The following is an 18,967-nucleotide window of genomic DNA, read 5'->3' on the forward strand; positions in this document are numbered from 1 at the left end:
CACACAGAAGGTTAAAGAATAACTCATCGAGGCACTCGGCGTGTACAACCGTCTGCCTGCTGGCCTCTCGCGTGGGAGCCCAGTGCCAGCGTGACGGAGGCCTCGCACGGCGCGCTCGTCCTGTTCTCTGTCTTCAGTATGGCAGCCTGTAACCCTTGGTAACCACTTTCAAAAACAGACAGAATCATTTCTGTGCCGTGGTAGAGGAGGTTAAAACGCTGGAAAATGCATGATGTTACTGTTCCACTGTGAATTGTTTACAAGATCCAGTAATAAAACGCCAATTTATTACATTTTTGTTTATATATTTCCGTTAAATGAACACATAGCGACCAGTTGTTTCTTGATTGAACCATTGTCTCCTCCATTGCCATGTACAACACGACGGTGGCTATGTTACGGGCAGCCATGTTGGAAGATGGAGAACTACACCAACTCGTCCGATTGTTCAGGTTATGTTTGGTAACATAATAGTTCTTCATTAGTTCTTATGTTAGTTACTTACTTACTTACCTACTTAGGCCCATCGCTCCCAATGGAGCATAGGCCATCTACGACTTTTCTCCATCCAACACGGCTATTGGGCTGTCCTTTCTTATGTTAGTTAGTTCAGGTCCAATACATGGCTGTTGAGAACATCATGGAGAGGTGGTCAGCTTCAAGTCTTTCTAGCTGCTGTGGAAGTGGTGCTTGTGATCACAAGCCAGTGTTGTAGTCGAGTCACTAAATATCGAGTCCGAGTCGAGTCCGAGTCCCCAAAGAAGAGCCCGAGTCGAGTCCGAGTCGAGTCCCCATTACCCTAGTCCGAGTCGAGTCCTCATTACCCTAGTCCGAGTCAAGTCCCCATTACCCTAGTCCGAGTCGAGTCCCCATTACCCTAGTCCGAGTCGAGTCCCCATTACCCTAGTCCGAGTCGAGTCCCCATTACCCTAGTCCGAGTCGAGTCCTCATTACCCTAGTCCGAGTCGAGTCCCCATTACCCTAGTCCGAGTCGAGTCCCCATTACCCTAGTCCGAGTCGAGTCCCCATTACCCTAGTCCGAGTCGAGTCCCCATTACCCTAGTCCGAGTCCAAGTCCAAGTCATCAAGGCTGAATCCACTCCACTCTGGCAGTCAACAAGCTGACGTACAAATAAAAAAAGGTCTACGTTAAACATAAATGACTCAGCGGTCACCGTTTCAAAGGGAGTTTATTTACTTTGTGACACAATAGCCAAACAAAATGCACTAGCCATGAAGGCAGGTAAACAATGAATTACAGTAATCAAGGCAAGATGAAATAGAAGCGTGAATAATAGTATTGCTAGTAAATGCTACACATTCTCTGTACAGACAGGGGGAAGTCCTCTTGTTTTGTAGAGAGACAGCTGTGGGGTGTGATGTGTAGTGTAGGCCTATGCAGTGTGATGTGTAGTGTAGGCCTATGCAGTGTGATGTGTAGTGTAGGCCTATGCTGTGTGATGTGTAGTGTAGGCCTATGTGGTGTGATGTGTAGTGTAGGCCTATGCTGTGTGATGTGTAGTGTAGGCCTATGTGGTGTGATGTGTAGTGTAGGCCTATGTGGTGTGATGTGTAGTGTAGGCCTATGTGGTGTGATGTGTAGTGTAGGCCTATGCAGTGTGATGTGTAGTGTAGGCCTATGCGGTGTGATGTGTAGTGTAGGCCTATGCGGTGTGATGTGTAGTGTAGGCCTATGCAGTGTGATGTGTAGTGTAGGTCTATGCAGTGTGATGTGTAGTGTAGGCCTATGCTGTGTGATGTGTAGTGTAGGCCTATGCAGTGTGATGTGTAGTGTAGGCCTATGCGGTGTGATGTGTAGTGTAGGTCTATGCTGTGTGATGTGTAGTGTAGGTCTATGCTGTGTGATGTGTAGTGTAGGCCTATGCTGTGTGATGTGTAGTGTAGGCCTATGCGGTGTGATGTGTAGTGTAGGCCTATGCGGTGTGATGTGTAGTGTAGGCCTATGCTGTGTGATGTGTAGTGTAGGCCTATGCTGTGTGATGTGTAGTGTAGGCCTATGCGGTGTGATGTGTAGTGTAGGCCTATGCGGTGTGATGTGTAGTGTAGGCCTATGCAGTGTGATGTGTAGTGTAGGTCTATGCAGTGTGATGTGTAGTGTAGGCCTATGCTGTGTGATGTGTAGTGTAGGCCTATGCAGTGTGATGTGTAGTGTAGGCAGCAAACACTTGCTTCAGCTCCACAGTTGCTGTCCCAGTCACACCGATGATTTTCAGCCTAGTCCTTGTGTGCAACAGCCGTATCCAGGCCAAGTCCTTGGTAAATGGTAAATGGAAAATGGCTGCTTTTTTATATAGCAGCTTTTATCCAAAGCGCTTTACAATTTGTTCCTCACATTTTACCCATTCACTCACACACCGACGGCGGAGGCAACCATGCAAGGTGCCAACCTGCTCATCGGGAGCAATTAGGGGTTAAGTGTCTTGCTCAAAGACACATCGACATGCTGCCCGGGAGGAGCTGGAATCGAACCGGGAACCTCCGGATTGCCAGACGACTACTCTACCTCCTGAGATGCCTCTCTTCACTACTGCTGCTGCTCTCTAGCTCCACTCCAACAGTGATGTCTGTCTCTGTGTAACCCCCCCTGTCTCTCTGTCCCTCTCTCCCCCTGTCTGTCTGTCCCTCTCTCCCTCTGTCTGTCTGTCCCTCTCTCCCCCTGTCTCTCTGTCCCTATCTCCCCCTGTCTGTCTGTCTGTCTGTCTGTCTGTCTGTCTGTCTGTCTGTCTGTCTGTCTGTCTGTCTGTCTGTCTGTCTGTCTGTCTGTCTGTCTGTCTGTCAGTCTGTCTCTGTATCTCTGTCCTTCTCTCCTTTGGCTGTCTGTGCCTTTCTCAGTGTGTCTCTGTGTCTCCCTCTCTATCTCTGTCTCTGTCTCTTTCTCTTCTTTATATGACTCTTTGACTCACTGTCTCTCTCGCTCTCTCTAATATATATCTCTTTATTTCTGTCACGGCTATCTCTCTCTTTGTCTTTGCTGTCTCTCACCCATTTATCTTTCTCCTACATGTCTCCCGCTCTTTCTGGTACCATTATGCATTATTTTTCTCCTTGTCTTTCCGTCTCTTCTATCTCTCTCTTATTTTTCTCTTTCTTTCTTTCTTTCTTTCTTTCTTTCTTTCTTTCTTTCTTTCTTTCTTTCTTTCTTTCTTTCTTTCTTTCTTTCTTTCTTCTTTCTTTCTTCTTCTCTTTCTTTCTTTCTTTCTTTCTTTCTTTCTTTCTTTCTTTCTTTCTTTCTTTCTTTCTTTCTTTCTTTCTTTATCCTTCTAATATCCTTACTCTTCTTATTCCATTCCTTCCCTACCACCTTCTTTTCTTGGTCATTCCCTCACATGTTCATCTTCCCCTCTCTCTCTCTCTCTCTCTCTCTCTCTCTCTCGTCTCTCTCTCTCTCTCTCTCTCTCTCTCTCTCTCTCTCTCTCTCTCTTCTCTCTCTCTCTCTTCTCCTCTCTCTCTCTCTCTCGCTCTCTCTCTTCTCTCCGTCTCTCTCTCTCTCTCTCTCTCTCTCTCTCTCTCTCTCTCTCTCTCTCTCTCTCTCTCTCTCTCTCTCTCGTTCCCCTTTATCTCTCCCTCTCTCTCCCCCTCCTCCTTCACCTCCTCAACAAGGTATCTTATCAAACACAATCTACTATTCCTTTCTCTCTCTATTTCTATCCCTCCCTTCTCATTAGCCTGCACTTCCTTGACATAAAAAAAGTATTTTCTCTTCTTGATTTCTCTCTCCCTTTCTCCATCTTTCCCTCCCTCCCTCTCTCTCTCTCCCCCCCTCCTCACCTCCCTCCCCTTGGTGCGTGGGAACCATTTGGAAACGGTTGTTAAACGGTTGTCTCCCTAGCCGTATAGGGGAGGGGGTTCTGGTCGGCAATAACTCGGTCACCTCGACATCGTGGCACAGACTAATTGCCCTTCCTCCGCCAAGGGGCCTCATTGAGGAGGTGCGGAGGACAATTGTGGACTTTTTTCCTGGTCTGGACAACGCTGGATACGGGCGCCGGGCATTGTGTCTGCCGGTGGAGGACGGGGGGTCGATGACTTATAGACGTTCCACCCCGGGTGACGGCCTGTAGGACGCTGTGCCACTGTGGACCGAGGTGGCTGGAGACGGCGAGGCTGCCACTGGGGAAGGCTGGTCGTCTAGACTACGATAAACAGTTGTTCCATAGACGGTGGCTCGGGAGGGTAGAGCAGTCGTCTGGCAATCCGGAGGTTCCCAGTTTCGATTCCCGCTCCTTGATCAAGACACTTAACCCCTAATTGCTCCTGATGAGCAGGTTGGCACCTTGCATGGTTGGCGCCGCCGTCGGTGTGTGTGAATGTGTGAGTGAATGGGTAAAAATGTGAGGAACAAATTGTTAAGCGCTTTGGATAAAAGCTGCTATATAAATGCACCATTTACCATTTCCTGCAGCAGGAGGGAGGACAGGACTTTCACTTTACTAAGAAGATTACTTTATTGTCAATGTAAACAAGGTAATTGAAATGTGTCTTTTTTGGCCTATCCCTCCTAGTTACACATACACACAGTCCCCCACGCATATTATGCATACCCCTGGGGCAGTTCAGTGGTTCAGTGCCTTGCTCAAGGGCACTTAGGGCAGGATGACCTTCAGTCACCAGCTCACAGCTAGAACACACCTTCATGTCAGTCATGGGGATCAAACCGGCGACCTTTTGGTTACAGGCCAGCCTCTTTACCTCTAGGGCTATCCTGCCTCCCCACACTATAGGTCAGTTGTACAGGCATGGCAGGTCTTGGAGGCCACCTGTATACCGGCTGTAACACCAGGGATGTGGCTGTTTCAGCAACCATCGCTGTTCAACAGCTTCGTCCGGTCCAGGACTCTGGTCTTCTGCCAGACCGCCGACCAGACTATGTGAGGTTGGTTGTGTTAACCCGTTCACTACCACACTACCAAAGGGTTAACCCTTTTACTGAGACAATGCAGAAGGTTAACCCTTTCACTTCCACACTACAGAAGGTTACGCCAAGGTGTAACTTTGTAGTGAAGGTATTATTTCAATGGACAATGATACTATTTTATTCATACTTATCTTTTGTCTAGCACAGTCTCTGGAGCATAACAGAAAGAAGCATTTTGTATAAAAGTATTCTGTACTTCTGTATGACAACTATTAAAGAAACTTGAAACTTGAACTTGAACTTGAAATGTATTAGCCTTTCACTACCACAATACAGAAGGTTAACCCTTTCACAACCACACCACAGAAGGTTAATCCTTTCACTACCACACTGCAGACGGTTAACCTTGGAGGTGTTATACTTATACTCTCTGGCAGGGATGGAGGTGTTATACTTATACTCTCTGGCAGTGATGGAGGTGTTATACTTATACTCTCTGGCAGGGATGGAGGTGTTATACTTATACTCTCTGGCAGTGATGGAGGTGTCATACTTATACTCTCTGGCAGGGATGGAGGTGTTATACTTATACTCTTTGGCAGTGATGGAGGTGTCATACTTAGGCCCAGTCCACACGATCACGGGTATTTTTGACACAGAGGTTTTCAAAAAAATAAACCTCTGTACACACGGGTGGTTTAAACTGATGTAATATACATGTAGTACAATGCCAAAGCAATAGGTGGCGATGTAGTTCAAACATGAAGGCCATTTCAACCAATCAGAAGGGTTGAACGCGTCACTACGTTACATGAGGGAACGTCCTTCACAAAACAGAAACCCACCATCTTTAAATTGCTCGCTTAGCACATTAGCATTACTTTTTTGTTTGCAGCTAGAACAAATTGCAATAAACAAAAAAGGATACATTCACTGTGTGTTCTGCCTCATTTGTTGATGAAACAAAACCAACATCAACACAATTTACCACCAAGAGCGGAGAGTTTAATCTCACAAAAAGATTGCAGATTTTGTTAGCTTACATGCTAATGTGATTGGGATTTGCCATTATAATAGTTAGCATTGCGGCTAGCGTACATTAGCGTAGTAACGTTACACATGGGAGACTATCTTGCTGGACACAAACATTGTTGATATAGCAGTCTGGTTAATGTTGTTATATCGCTCGCTATTGGTTGTACTAGTAACGTTACCGCTAGTAGAATGAAAGGATGAAAACTTTATTTTGCAGATTGCAGAATGGGTACAATACAATACGGCTCAATACAAACAATTGTTAAGGGGATGCAGACCAGAAAAAGACAGCTCTGCCATAATCACTGGAAATAATCTCGGTTACTATGTCCACACGCAACCACTGCAACTGGGATGCGCCAAAAACGTCACCCTGGACTCCGGTTGTAAAAAATCACTGTTGCAGTGTTCCAAAAACCCGGTTGCGTGTGGACGAACAGTGCAACTGCGCACATTAAATCACGGTTACATAAAACCCTCCGTGTTTGTGTGGACAGGGCCTTATATACTCTCTGGCTGGCAGTGATGGAGGTGTTATACTTAAATACTCTCTGGCAGGGATGGAGGTGGCATCCTTATACTCTCTGGCAGGGAGGTGGTTTAAACTGATGTAATATACATGTAGTACAATGCCAAAGCAATAGGTGGCGATGTAGTTCAAACATGAAGGCTATTTCAACCAATCAGAAGGGTTGAACGCGTCACTACGTTACATGAGGGAACGTCCTTCACAAAACAGAAACCCACCATCTTTAAATTGCTCGCTTAGCACATTAGCATTACTTTTTTGTTTGCAGCTAGAACAAATTGCAATAAACAAAAAAGGATACATTCACTGTGTGTTCTGCCTCATTTGTTGATGAAACAAAACCAACATCAACACAATTTACCACCAAGAGCGGAGAGTTTAATCTCACAAAAAGATTGCAGATTTTGTTAGCTTACATGCTAATGTGATTGGGATTTGCCATTATAATAGTTAGCATTGCGGCTAGCGTACATTAGCGTAGTAACGTTACACATGGGAGACTATCTTGCTGGACACAAACATTGTTGATATAGCAGTCTGGTTAATGTTGTTATATCGCTCGCTATTGGTTGTACTAGTAACGTTACCGCTAGTAGAATGAAAGGATGAAAACTTTATTTTGCAGATTGCAGAATGGGTACAATACAATACGGCTCAATACAAACAATTGTTAAGGGGATGCAGACCAGAAAAAGACAGCTCTGCCATAATCACTGGAAATAATCTCGGTTACTATGTCCACACGCAACCACTGCAACTGGGATGCGCCAAAAACGTCACCCTGGACTCCGGTTGTAAAAAATCACTGTTGCAGTGTTCCAAAAACCCGGTTGCGTGTGGACGAACAGTGCAACTGCGCACATTAAATCACGGTTACATAAAACCCTCCGTGTTTGTGTGGACAGGGCCTTATATACTCTCTGGCTGGCAGTGATGGAGGTGTTATACTTAAATACTCTCTGGCAGGGATGGAGGTGGCATCCTTATACTCTCTGGCAGGGATGGAGGTGGCATCCTTATACTCTCTGGCAGTGATGGAGGTGGCATCCTTATACTCTCTGGCAGGGATGGAGGTGGCATCCTTATACTCTCTGGCAGTGATGGAGGTGGCATCCTTATACTCTCTGGCAGTGATGGAGGTGGCATCCTTATACTCTCTGGCAGGGATGGAGGTGGCATCCTTATACTCTCTGGCAGTGATGGAGGTGGGCGGCATCCTTATACTCTCTGGCAGGGATGGAGGTGGCATCCTTATACTCTCTGGCAGTGATGGAGTTGGGCGGCATCCTTATACTCTCTGGCAGTGATGGAGGTGGGCGGCATCCTTATACTCTCTGGCAGGGATGGAGGTGGCATCCTTATACTCTCTGGCAGGGATGGAGGTGGGCGGCATCCTTATACTCTCTGGCAGTGATGGAGGTGGCATCCTTATACTCTCTGGCAGTGATGGAGGTGGCATCCTTATACTCTCTGGCAGTGATGGAGGTGGCATCCTTATACTCTCTGGCAGTGATGGAGGTGGCATCCTTATACTCTCTGGCAGGGATGAAGGTGGCATCCTTATACTCTCTGGCAGGGATGGAGGTGGCATCCTTATACTCTCTGGCAGGGATGGAGGTGGCATCCTTATACTCTCTGGCAGTGATGGAGGTGGCATCCTTATACTCTCTGGCAGTGATGGAGGTGGCATCCTTATACTCTCTGGCAGTGATGGAGGTGGCATCCTTATACTCTCTGGCAGTGATGGAGGTGGCATCCTTATACTTTGCCTGGCAGTGATGGAGGTGGCATCCTTATACTCTCTGGCAGGGATGGAGGTGGCATCCTTATACTCTCTGGCAGTGATGGAGGTGGCATCCTTATACTCTCTGGCAGGGATGGAGGTGGCATCCTTATACTCTCTGGCAGTGATGGAGGTGGCATCCTTATACTCTCTGGCAGTGATGGAGGTGGCATCCTTATACTCTCTGGCAGGGATGGAGGTGGCATCCTTATACTCTCTGGCAGTGATGGAGGTGGGCGGCATCCTTATACTCTCTGGCAGTGATGGAGGTGGCATCCTTATACTCTCTGGCAGGGATGGAGGTGGGCGGCATCCTTATACTCTCTGGCAGTGATGGAGGTGGCATCCTTATACTCTCTGGCAGGGATGGAGGTGGCATCCTTATACTCTCTGGCAGTGATGGAGGTGGCATCCTTATACTCTCTGGCAGTGATGGAGGTGGCATCCTTATACTCTCTGGCAGGGATGGAGGTGGCATCCTTATACTCTCTGGCAGGGATGGAGGTGGGCGGCATCCTTATACTCTCTGGCAGTGATGGAGGTGGGCGGCATCCTTATACTCTCTGGCAGTGATGGAGGTGGGTGGCATCCTTATACTCTCTGGCAGTGATGGAGGCGGCATCCTTATACTCTCTGGCAGTGATGGAGGTGGCATCCTTATACTCTCTGGCAGTGATGGAGGTGGCATCCTTATACTCTCTGGCAGTGATGGAGGTGGCATCCTTATACTCTCTGGCAGGGATGGAGGTGGGCGGCATCCTTATACTCTCTGGCAGTGATGGAGGTGGCATCCTTATACTCTCTGGCAGGGATGAAGGTGGCATCCTTATACTCTCTGGCAGGGATGGAGGTGGCATCCTTATACTCTCTGGCAGGGATGGAGGTGGCATCCTTATACTCTCTGGCAGTGATGGAGGTGGCATCCTTATACTCTCTGGCAGTGATGGAGGTGGCATCCTTATACTCTCTGGCAGTGATGGAGGTGGCATCCTTATACTCTCTGGCAGTGATGGAGGTGGCATCCTTATACTTTGCCTGGCAGTGATGGAGGTGGCATCCTTATACTCTCTGGCAGTGATGGAGGTGGCATCCTTATACTTTGCCTGGCAGGGATGGAGGTGGCATCCTTATACTCTCTGGCAGTGATGGAGGTGGCATCCTTATACTCTCTGGCAGGGATGGAGGTGGCATCCTTATACTCCCTGGCAGTGATGGAGGTGGCATCCTTATACTCTCTGGCAGGGATGGAGGTGGCATCCTTATACTCTCTGGCAGTGATGGAGGTGGCATCCTTATACTCTCTGGCAGTGATGGAGGTGGCATCCTTATACTCTCTGGCAGTGATGGAGGTGGGCGGCATCCTTATACTTTGCCTGGCAGTGATGGAGGTGGCATCCTTATACTCTCAGGCAGTGATGGAGGTGTCGGTTGCTGTTGGACCCCGTACAAGCCTGCTGTTGTCAAACGGGTGGCTGACCTCCAGCGGAGGGTTGTACACAGGGCAAAGACCCCTGGCACACCTGGGAGAGCCTTTCTGTTCTGCATCTGAATCCCTGTCCCATGTATTCATCTGTTTTTATTGTTTATTGTTTATTAAACGCATCCCCATTAGCTGATGTCAATGGCACCAGCTAGTCTTCCATGGGGTCCGAAGTCCCACATATCAATATACAGTATACACATACATATATGCATACACACGCACACACACATATGTATACATACATACATATACATATATACAGACACACACACACTAACTACATACATACATACAAACATATACACATACACACACACACACACACACATATTTAGTATATACACAATACTACAACCTAACTTATTACAATCATCCAAAGAAAGAAAAAGAAAAAAAGAAAAATAACATGTTAGAATGGTTATTTAGGCTGCTGAAGGAGTTTGAATGGTTGAGGGAGTTATATTTTTTTGGTTAGGTTTACTTTTGAGCCTAGATACACCATGAGCAAACATTTATTTTTTTATTCTGATCTGTTGTCAGTAGGGATGTCCGATATTATCGGCCTACCGATATTATCGGCCGATATCGGCATTAAAATGTGATATCGGAAAATATCGGTATCGGTTTAATCTTTTTTTTTATTATTATTTATTTATTTTTTTTACATTTCTATAACCTTTATTTACCCAGGCAAGCAAGTAAGAACAAATTCTGATTTTATTTATTGTCAAAAGTATGCATACTGTTGTGTTAATTCCACAACAAGAGATATGTAATGTTAATTAGCAGAAATTATTAAATTTTTGGGGGGGGGAAACCCTGCATATATCGGTATCGGTTGATATCGGTTGATATCGGTATCGGAAATTAAGAGTTGGACAATATCGGTATATCGGTATCGGTAAAAAAGCCAATATCGAGCATCCCTAGTTGTCAGCAATGTCTAAGCTGGCAATCTGGAAGACGCAGATAAAGCAGATCCAGGAGCAGCGCTCAACAGACGTGGGCTTGACAGCGAGGGGGCTGCTGGCTGCTCGACTAAGAGTAGAACATGCCTACTGTAAGATGTAACCTGGAGGGGGTTTGTGAGGGTCTGAGGCGTTAATGGTGCGCTTTGCACACTGGAGGAGGAAGGAAAGTTGTCACTTGGTTTCTTTTAATTTCACAAAAGCCAAGCTTTCGATCATAAGTCCTTCTACGGGGCAAACATGTCTTATGACCGAAAGCTAGGCTTTTGTGGAATTAAAGAAACTAGCACGGTCCTAAGTGTGTAGAGTGCTCTTCAGTCTTCTGGCACTGCATTCATTTGTTGTGAGTGTGGTGATCTCTATTACAGAATCTATTACAATAAAGGTATTTATTGGTATTTTATTAAATTATCTCTCTCTCCCCCCTCTCCCTCTCTCTCTCTCTCTCTCTCTCTCTCTCTCTCTCTCTCTCTCTCTCTCTCTCTCTCTCTGTCTCTCTCTCTCCCCTCTCCCTCTCTCTCTCTCTCTCTCTCTCTCTCTCTCTCTCTCTCTCTCTCTCTCTCTCTTATCTCTCTCTCTCTTTATCTCTCTCTCTCTTTATCTCTCTCTCTCTTTATCTCTCTCTCTCTATCTCTATCTCTCTTTCTATCTCTCTCTCTGCTGCCAATGGTCCTTTCAGTTATCTGATTCACTGGTCCTCCATCACAACTTCAAGTGTTCCTTTAGTAATCCCCTTGGGGAAATGCAGGAGTTACGAGTCCTGGCTCCAGCCATTGCCTTTTCTATTGATTCTTGTGTGGAGCAGGTATTGTCCGGCCCAGTGGAGTTCACGTGCAGGTCAACCCAGCAATGTGTAAATGTTTTTACCTCCAGACCGCAGTTCAGAGACCAGAATCCATATTTCTTCTGGCATAGAGACATATAAATACATGACAAAAACAAGTTTGACGTGTGAATCTGAGGTCAGCATATAGGTCCACAACAGTCATGGACAATCAAGGCCATGCTTACCTTGTAGCTTGCTTTAACCTCTTAAGCATCACCCCCAAAACGGGGCGATTTTTGTTTTAGTTTTTGACGACTGCATCCTTTTTTTTTTGCAAAGCTTAGCTTTATACTTTTTTTTTTATCCACTTTTTCTCCTTATTTTCTATTTTTCTCCCATCCCAATTTCGTATCGCCAATTCTCCCCTTCAATTCTCCCCTCCCCTGTCTTGAACGTTGCTAGACTATGCCTCCCACTGGTCGGCTGTAGTGAGGATAGAAGCCTTGCATCACGTGTCCCCTCCGGTACACGAGGAGGCAGCCTGTCGCATCTTTTCACCAGACAGCGCAGACTCTCAGTGGCGAGGAGTAACGTGTGGGAGGCTCACGCTGCCCCCGATACTTCCTGTCTCTGCTGTACAGGTGTCACCCAACCGACCTGTAGGAGTCGCTGTCCACAACGTCCAATCCCCACCAATCAACTTCTCACCCGCTACCTCTGCCAATTGAGATAGTATGACGACTGGCCCAAGCCACAGGCAATGCTGACTCGGGGATTCGAGACCGGAGTCTCTTGCATTGGTGACGAGCGCAATCTCCGCTACGCCACCCAGCCGCCTGCTTAGCTTTATACTTTATACTTATACCACATGCATGAGCCTGGTCTCTTTCTAAAGGTAACATTCTGAAGTTGCTAAATCAAAAAAGAAGAATCACTTTGAGCGCTAAGGAAATAACAGAGTAAAAGTTGTTTGTACTCACATTTCTGCTTAGTGGTTGCCAGATTCCTGTTTTTAAGTTCCAGCATAGAGGTATGAGCTGGAAAACCTAGTATAGACAGTTCCAACTTCAGTGTGTGAATTACGTTAATCCACCACAGTTTCACAATTACTCAACTGCACTCAAAATTAAAATACCAATGTTAGTCTAAATAAATGTAGACAGACAATGTACGTATTAAAAAATAGAATGGATTATGTCCATGAGTGTCATTTTTTTAAATTAAGGCCTGCCTCTTATATAAGCCTCTCTCTAATAAAGGCCTGGTGCTCTTTGCAGCTGAGGTAAATACAAGACCCATCCAATATTAGAGGATTTAAATTAATTAAATTATTAAACACAAGTACATCTTATTGAACATTATTTTGATATTTCATTACCAATTATCATAGCAAAACAGCTTTTTCAAACAGTCTGTAATGCATTTTGGAAACCGGAGATGGGCTCATGGTATAATGGGCCACCTGGCCTGAGAAACGTAAGGAGGAAAGAAAAAGTAAGGACTTACTTCTGTTCATTATTTGGGTAGAACACACATATTTTGAATGCCTTCGGCAGACTTCAAATGAGCCATTTTAATCTAGATTTACTCCAGGATTGCAGATAGATTAATCTAGATAACGTTTTTTTTTTTTTTTTATCTATGCCCACCTATAGTTTTTAGTAATATTTTGTGAACTAGCCTCAGTAATGTTCATAGGTACTGTAGGGTGTTCCATAGATTTGGTGCATAATTCTTGAAGGCTGCGCCCCCGATTTTCTTCTCTTAACAGTAATGGATCGGTACAGGTATCGATATCAGGACAGAAAAAAAGTCTGAACGGCGCATCCCTAGTTAAAAGGTATTCTAACTATAGAGCTCTAATTTTAGATTAAATATACACTATACAGCTTGGTTTGGCTCATAAAAAAGTTTCAAAGTTGTAAACAATGTAATTGAACCTTAGATATTGTGCTAATAGCAGTAGCCATACCATACCACCAGTTGAATTGAGAGATATGATTGGATACACCATATTGAACATCGCTTTCCTTTTTTTCTTCAAATGTTCTATTCTTCAACACCTAAAGGGCGTGGTCACAATGCTGGAGTTTGACAGAATGAGGTTTTCTGAGTGTGTTGGCATTGGCCCCCTATGGAAACATAATGAGGATATTGATGATGTTTGTGTCAGGGCTTGGTCTGCGTCAATACAGAATGAAGATACTGACAAACCGTTGACACGGCGATGCTGTCACATTCAGCCTAGTTAACCCTTGCAGATGTATACAATCTGAGATGGAATTCTGAGAGCTGAACATTCCACCGGTGACGACGCAACAATGGCTATTCGGCCCGGACGTAAGGCTGTGGAGTTCTGGGATTCAAGGGCGGAATTCTGAGAGAACATCCCAAAAAGACCAGACATAACTGAGATTGAATGCTGATTGAATTTGTGTCACACACACACACACACACACACACACACACACATACAAACATGCACGCACACGCACAACACACATGCCCAAACAGACACACAGTGTTATCTGCACTGCACACTTTTTTTAGAACTGTATATAGTCATCTCTATTTTAGTCATATTTCATCTTATTTTATTCTTATTCTATGCTAATCTTATTGTATTTATATTATTGGAGGCTGCTATGGTCGAGGAACCACAACAAATAGAATTTCACTCTTTCTTCACTGTAAGGTACTGAAATACGTGACAATAAAGGTATCTGATCAGAGACGTGCACAAACACACACATGCACACATACATGCCATATAGGACAACACACACAAAAAAACTGGATTATGCGACACAAAGTACAAAGACGATAACATAAACACATGTATTCCCCCCCCCCCTTTTTCTCTCACTATGTGTGCAGGCGGAGAGGAGACAGAGGTCCACTTGTCTAAGGAGGAGTCCACGCTCCTTGTACAAGACTTTGACCCCCTGCAAGAATACAATTTTAAGATCTCTGCGGTCAACGGGGCGCAGGAGAGCAAACCTCTTCAGTACCGATTAGAGGGTAAGAGACCTCCAAACCTCTTCAGTAGCGATTAGAGGGTAAGAGACCTCCAAACCTCTTCAGTAGCGATTAGAGGGTAAGAGACCTCCAAACCTCTTCAGTAGCGATTAGAGGGTAAGAGACCTCCAAACCTCTTCAGTAGCGATTAGAGGGTAAGAGACCTCCATTGCTCAAAGGGAACGTAGGCGACACTCGCCAGTCACGCTTCGGCGGATGTATCTGCCGTCTTGTATGGTAACAAAAGACACTGAGTGCTCCCTGTTAGCTGCAGCAGAAACCAAAGTGAAACCACCCGTATATCTGTGCAACCTGGTTACAAATAAAGTGTATTATTATTATTATTATTATTATTATTATTATTATTATTATTATTATTATTATTATTATTATTATTATTATTATTATTATTATTATTACAGGTTTAACCTGGTTACAAATAAAGTGTATTATTATTATTACAGATTTAACCTGGTTACAAATAAAGAGTATTATTATTATTATTATTATTATTATTATTATTATTATTATTATTATTATTATTATTATTATTATTATTATTATTATTATTATTATTATTACAGGTTTAACCTGGTGTAAGATTCTGATCAAACTGGCCAGTATCACGTCTTCGTCTGTTTCGCCCTCCATCCAATTCCTCTGCGTTGTGTCATTTTAATGGTCCTGACGTCTCCGATACTGGCAGATAAGATCCTTATCTCCCCCGTTAGTGCAATCCATAAACCATAATAATTCTCCACTTCCGTAAGAATTCGACACTCCGACACCGTGAGATACCTTATGAGGAAAAGCGTTGTTTTATTGCTATAAACAGAACCTCATAATCAGATGTTATCAGATGTTATCAAATTGTATCGTCCTTGAAGAGTCTATTCTAATGATCTTTCGGTGTGTTCGTCTATCGTCCTTTTGTGATTCAGTCCAATAGTGTTCAGGCCTGTTCGTTAGCCTAAGACCATCCTCGTGGTAGCCGAAGCTACTGGTGATGTGGCATTCTCCCCCCCCCCCCCCCCCCCCTCTCTCTCAATGAGAGGAGAGAGTGTCTGTGTGATCTCAGTCCTACTCGCTCTTGGTCGGATTCTAGTCTGCCTTACACCCGGAAACACCGTTCGACTCATAGATGTTCGTCGTCGCAACGACGGCCCCGCCTTCTGGTTGTCATGCGACGTGTTGTCATGACAACTGCATAACCTTTAACACTAATAAACTCACGTTTCATTAAGATGAACCTCTCTCCCTCCTGCCCTGGGAGACAGTACACTCTAATCTCAGATGTTCTTCCAAGGAATTCATAACAAAACCCTCGCTGACGCGGCCTGTGCCTGTGAAACCACTGGTTCCACCACCGTCAATATCACCGTCTTCCATGCACATTTCAATCACCGTTTTAGCTGTGGTCACCTCCCCCCAATCTATACATCACATACATTGAAAAAGCACCCCAAATCTCTCATTCCCCCCTTTGATTCTCAATCAACTTTCAGAATCAACAGACTACTTGGTTTTTCAATCAATTATACACAAAAATAGACTCATAACAATTAGGGCCCCGCCGTCTGCTGTTTTGCTTTTGTTTTCCATTACCCGCATCACACCCAAACCAGAAAGGATAAACCACGGTCATGGAGGAGAGAGAGAGAGAGAGAGAGACAGAGAAAAACACAGATTGCAACTTTTCAGACGACACACCTAAACCTTTCGGCCCCCCTATTAGGTACCCCACGTCCAAATCAGAGCGCTCCCTTCCCTCTTACAGTACACCTCCCATCTTGGGCCGGCCCCGTCTTCTAGGGCAAGGGCCCCTTTCAGTGACGGCTCCTTTCCTGAGCTGGTCCCCCTCCCAGGGCGCGGTCCCCTAGGCAAAAATGTCTCCCCTGGTCTGCTACTGCTCAGTGTCTCTGGCTGTCCTCTCCACATCTGCTCCTCCACCGCCGCCGTCTCCTCTCTCTCGTCGTGGATATCTGTGTACCAGGCTGCGGTGCCTGGCCCCTGCGGCTTCCTCCTCCTCCAGTCTGTCGAAAGCAGAAACACAACACCGGCAGTCGTCTGTCCATTCGACTTCCCTTGTTTTGCTATTAGTCTACCACCTTCTCCACACCCATATCTAATCCTACAGGGCTGTTCCCTGTTTTGTTGTCTTCCGGCGTGACACCAGCAGCTAAACGATACCCACTCGGCGCTCTACGTTTGTCCCACGGGTGACCCCCAGCGCGCGCCAGTTCTTTCTGGTGACGTGTCCCCTCAAGACTCTGCCTATTTATTAGGTGTGAGAAGGCCCCACTGGACTTCCCTCTTTATTCCATAATTAACCCATTTAAATAACTGCACCTCCTCTGTCTGTGCAATTCTTATTTAATCCATTGTATAATTAAACTCTATATCTAATATTATTATTATAATAATAATCCACTCTCTGTGCTCATTAGATTGACTATTGAATCACTCCCCCACTCCGCCACTAGATGGTCGTACAGGCCTATATCTAAATATTCCCCTATGGGTAATGAAAACTCCCCAGCACTACCCCCCCTCCGCCACTAGGTGGCGACCTACTCCTCCTCCATGGTGTTTTAGTTGACGTGTCACTTCCTGGTTCTTTATCTGTTGTTATCTCCTCGTGGTCCCTTTTGCGGCCATCTTGACTCGCTCATAATGGCTACTCTCTCAAACAAACAAACAAACGCTGCCCTTCCTTCCAAGGCCTAAAAACACTGCTGTTTTCCTCCATATCAGGGGACGCTTCTCCCGGACTAAACTCTTGCTTATCGGACATAATACACAGTTTAAGGTAAACACCCGATCGACTTTCCTCCCGCTACGACAAATTCCGGCCGTCTTGAGACCACAGCGACCAGTTTAAGGTGGGCCGTCTCAGGCGACAGTCTTGTCATAACAATCCCGCCATAACAGATTTCAGTCTGGTTCAGCACCCCCCCCCCCCCCCCTTTCTCCTCCTGCATTTACACTCCCAACACCAGAAACCGTGCAGCCTGCCCCGTTTGTTTTTCATTCTATCCTGTTGATAACACCCTCGATTTTCAAAACACCATGGCTCTCTGTTCATATTATTACAGCTGGCTTCTCTGTCGCTACTTATTTACGGATGCACTATCTGTTCGTTTTTATTTGGCTTAAAAGATCAAAACAACCGTGTGCACAGTGAACTCACATTTTTGATCGGAGCGCTGTTTCCCCTACAGCGCTGGTTCGCCTCCTGACCACTCGACTCGCCGCTCTCTCCCAGGGCTGGCCGGCCTTGCTTCGATCATGATTCTCCCACACATTGATGACTGTTGTCCACTGTCGCCCCATTATTGAAAAAGTATTTATCCGTTGTTCTTATCTCTTGCAAATCCGGCTGTCATCAACAACCAACTGTTCCCGTTGTTTTAATCTCTTGCAAATCCGGCTGTCATCGGCACCAACTGTAAGATTCTGATCAAACTGGCCAGTATCACGTCTTCGTCTGTTTGGCCCTCCATCCAATTCCTCTGCGTTGTGTCATTTTAATGATCCTGACGTCTCCGATACTGGCAGATAAGATCCTTATCTCCCCCGTTAGTGCAATCCATAAACCATAATAATTCTTCACTTCCGTAAGAATTCGACACTCCGACACCGTGAGATACCTTATGAGGAAAAGCGTTGTTTTATTGCTATAAACAGAACCTCATAATCAGATGTTATCAGATGTTATCAAATTGTATCGTCCTTGAAGAGTCTATTCTAATGATCTTTCGGTGTGTTCGTCTATCGTCCTTTTGTGATTCAGTCCAATAGTGTTCAGGCCTGTTCGTTAGCCTAAGACCATCCTTGTGGTAGCCGAAGCTACTGGTGATGTGGCATTCTCCCCCCCCCCCTCCCTCTCTCTCAATGAGAGGAGAGAGTGTCTGTGTGATCTCAGTCCTACTCGCTCTTGGTCGGATTCTAGTCTGCCTTACACCCGGAAACACCGGTCGACTCATAGATGTTCGTCGTCGCAATGACGACCCCGCCTTCTGGTTGTCATGCGACGTGTTGTCATGACAACTGCATAACCTTTAACACTAATAAACTCACGTTTCATTAAGATGAACCTCTCTCCCTCCTGCCCTGGGAGACAGTACACTCTAATCTCAGATGTTCTTCCAAGGAATTCATAACAAAACCCTTGCTGACGCGGCCTGTGCCTGTGAAACCACTGGTTCCACCACCGTCAATATCACCGTCTTCCATGCACATTTCAATCACCGTTTTAGCTGTGGTCACCTCCCCCCAATCTATACATCACATACATTGAAAAAGCACCCCAAATCTCTCACTGGTTAAACCTAAATGCTTGTTAGATCATCTGGTTTTAGCCTTATACAATTATGCAAATAATGTACATAGCTAAAGCAAAGTTATAATAAAGGGATTAAAAGGAGGTGTATTTCTATTTTTGGGATTAACTTGTGGAACAATGCTGATATACATTTAAGAATGAGTCATTCGCCTTTGGTTTTTAAG

General features: G+C 45.4%; 1 protein-coding gene across 1 annotated transcript in view; it reads left to right on the plus strand.

Annotated features, from left to right (window-relative positions):
* Positions 1-18,967, plus strand: part of col14a1b (collagen, type XIV, alpha 1b) — a 334,004-nt gene that overhangs the window by 64,816 nt on the left and 250,221 nt on the right. The window contains exon 5 of the mRNA XM_084312005.1: positions 14,318-14,461. Within this exon, the coding sequence (XP_084168131.1) occupies positions 14,318-14,461 (144 nt within the window). The remainder of the gene's footprint in view (positions 1-14,317; positions 14,462-18,967) is intronic.

The sequence above is a fragment of the Notolepis coatsorum genome, assembly GCF_963971535.1.
Source record: "Notolepis coatsorum genome assembly, chromosome: 4".
Taxonomy (NCBI): domain Eukaryota; kingdom Metazoa; phylum Chordata; class Actinopteri; order Aulopiformes; family Paralepididae; genus Notolepis; species Notolepis coatsorum.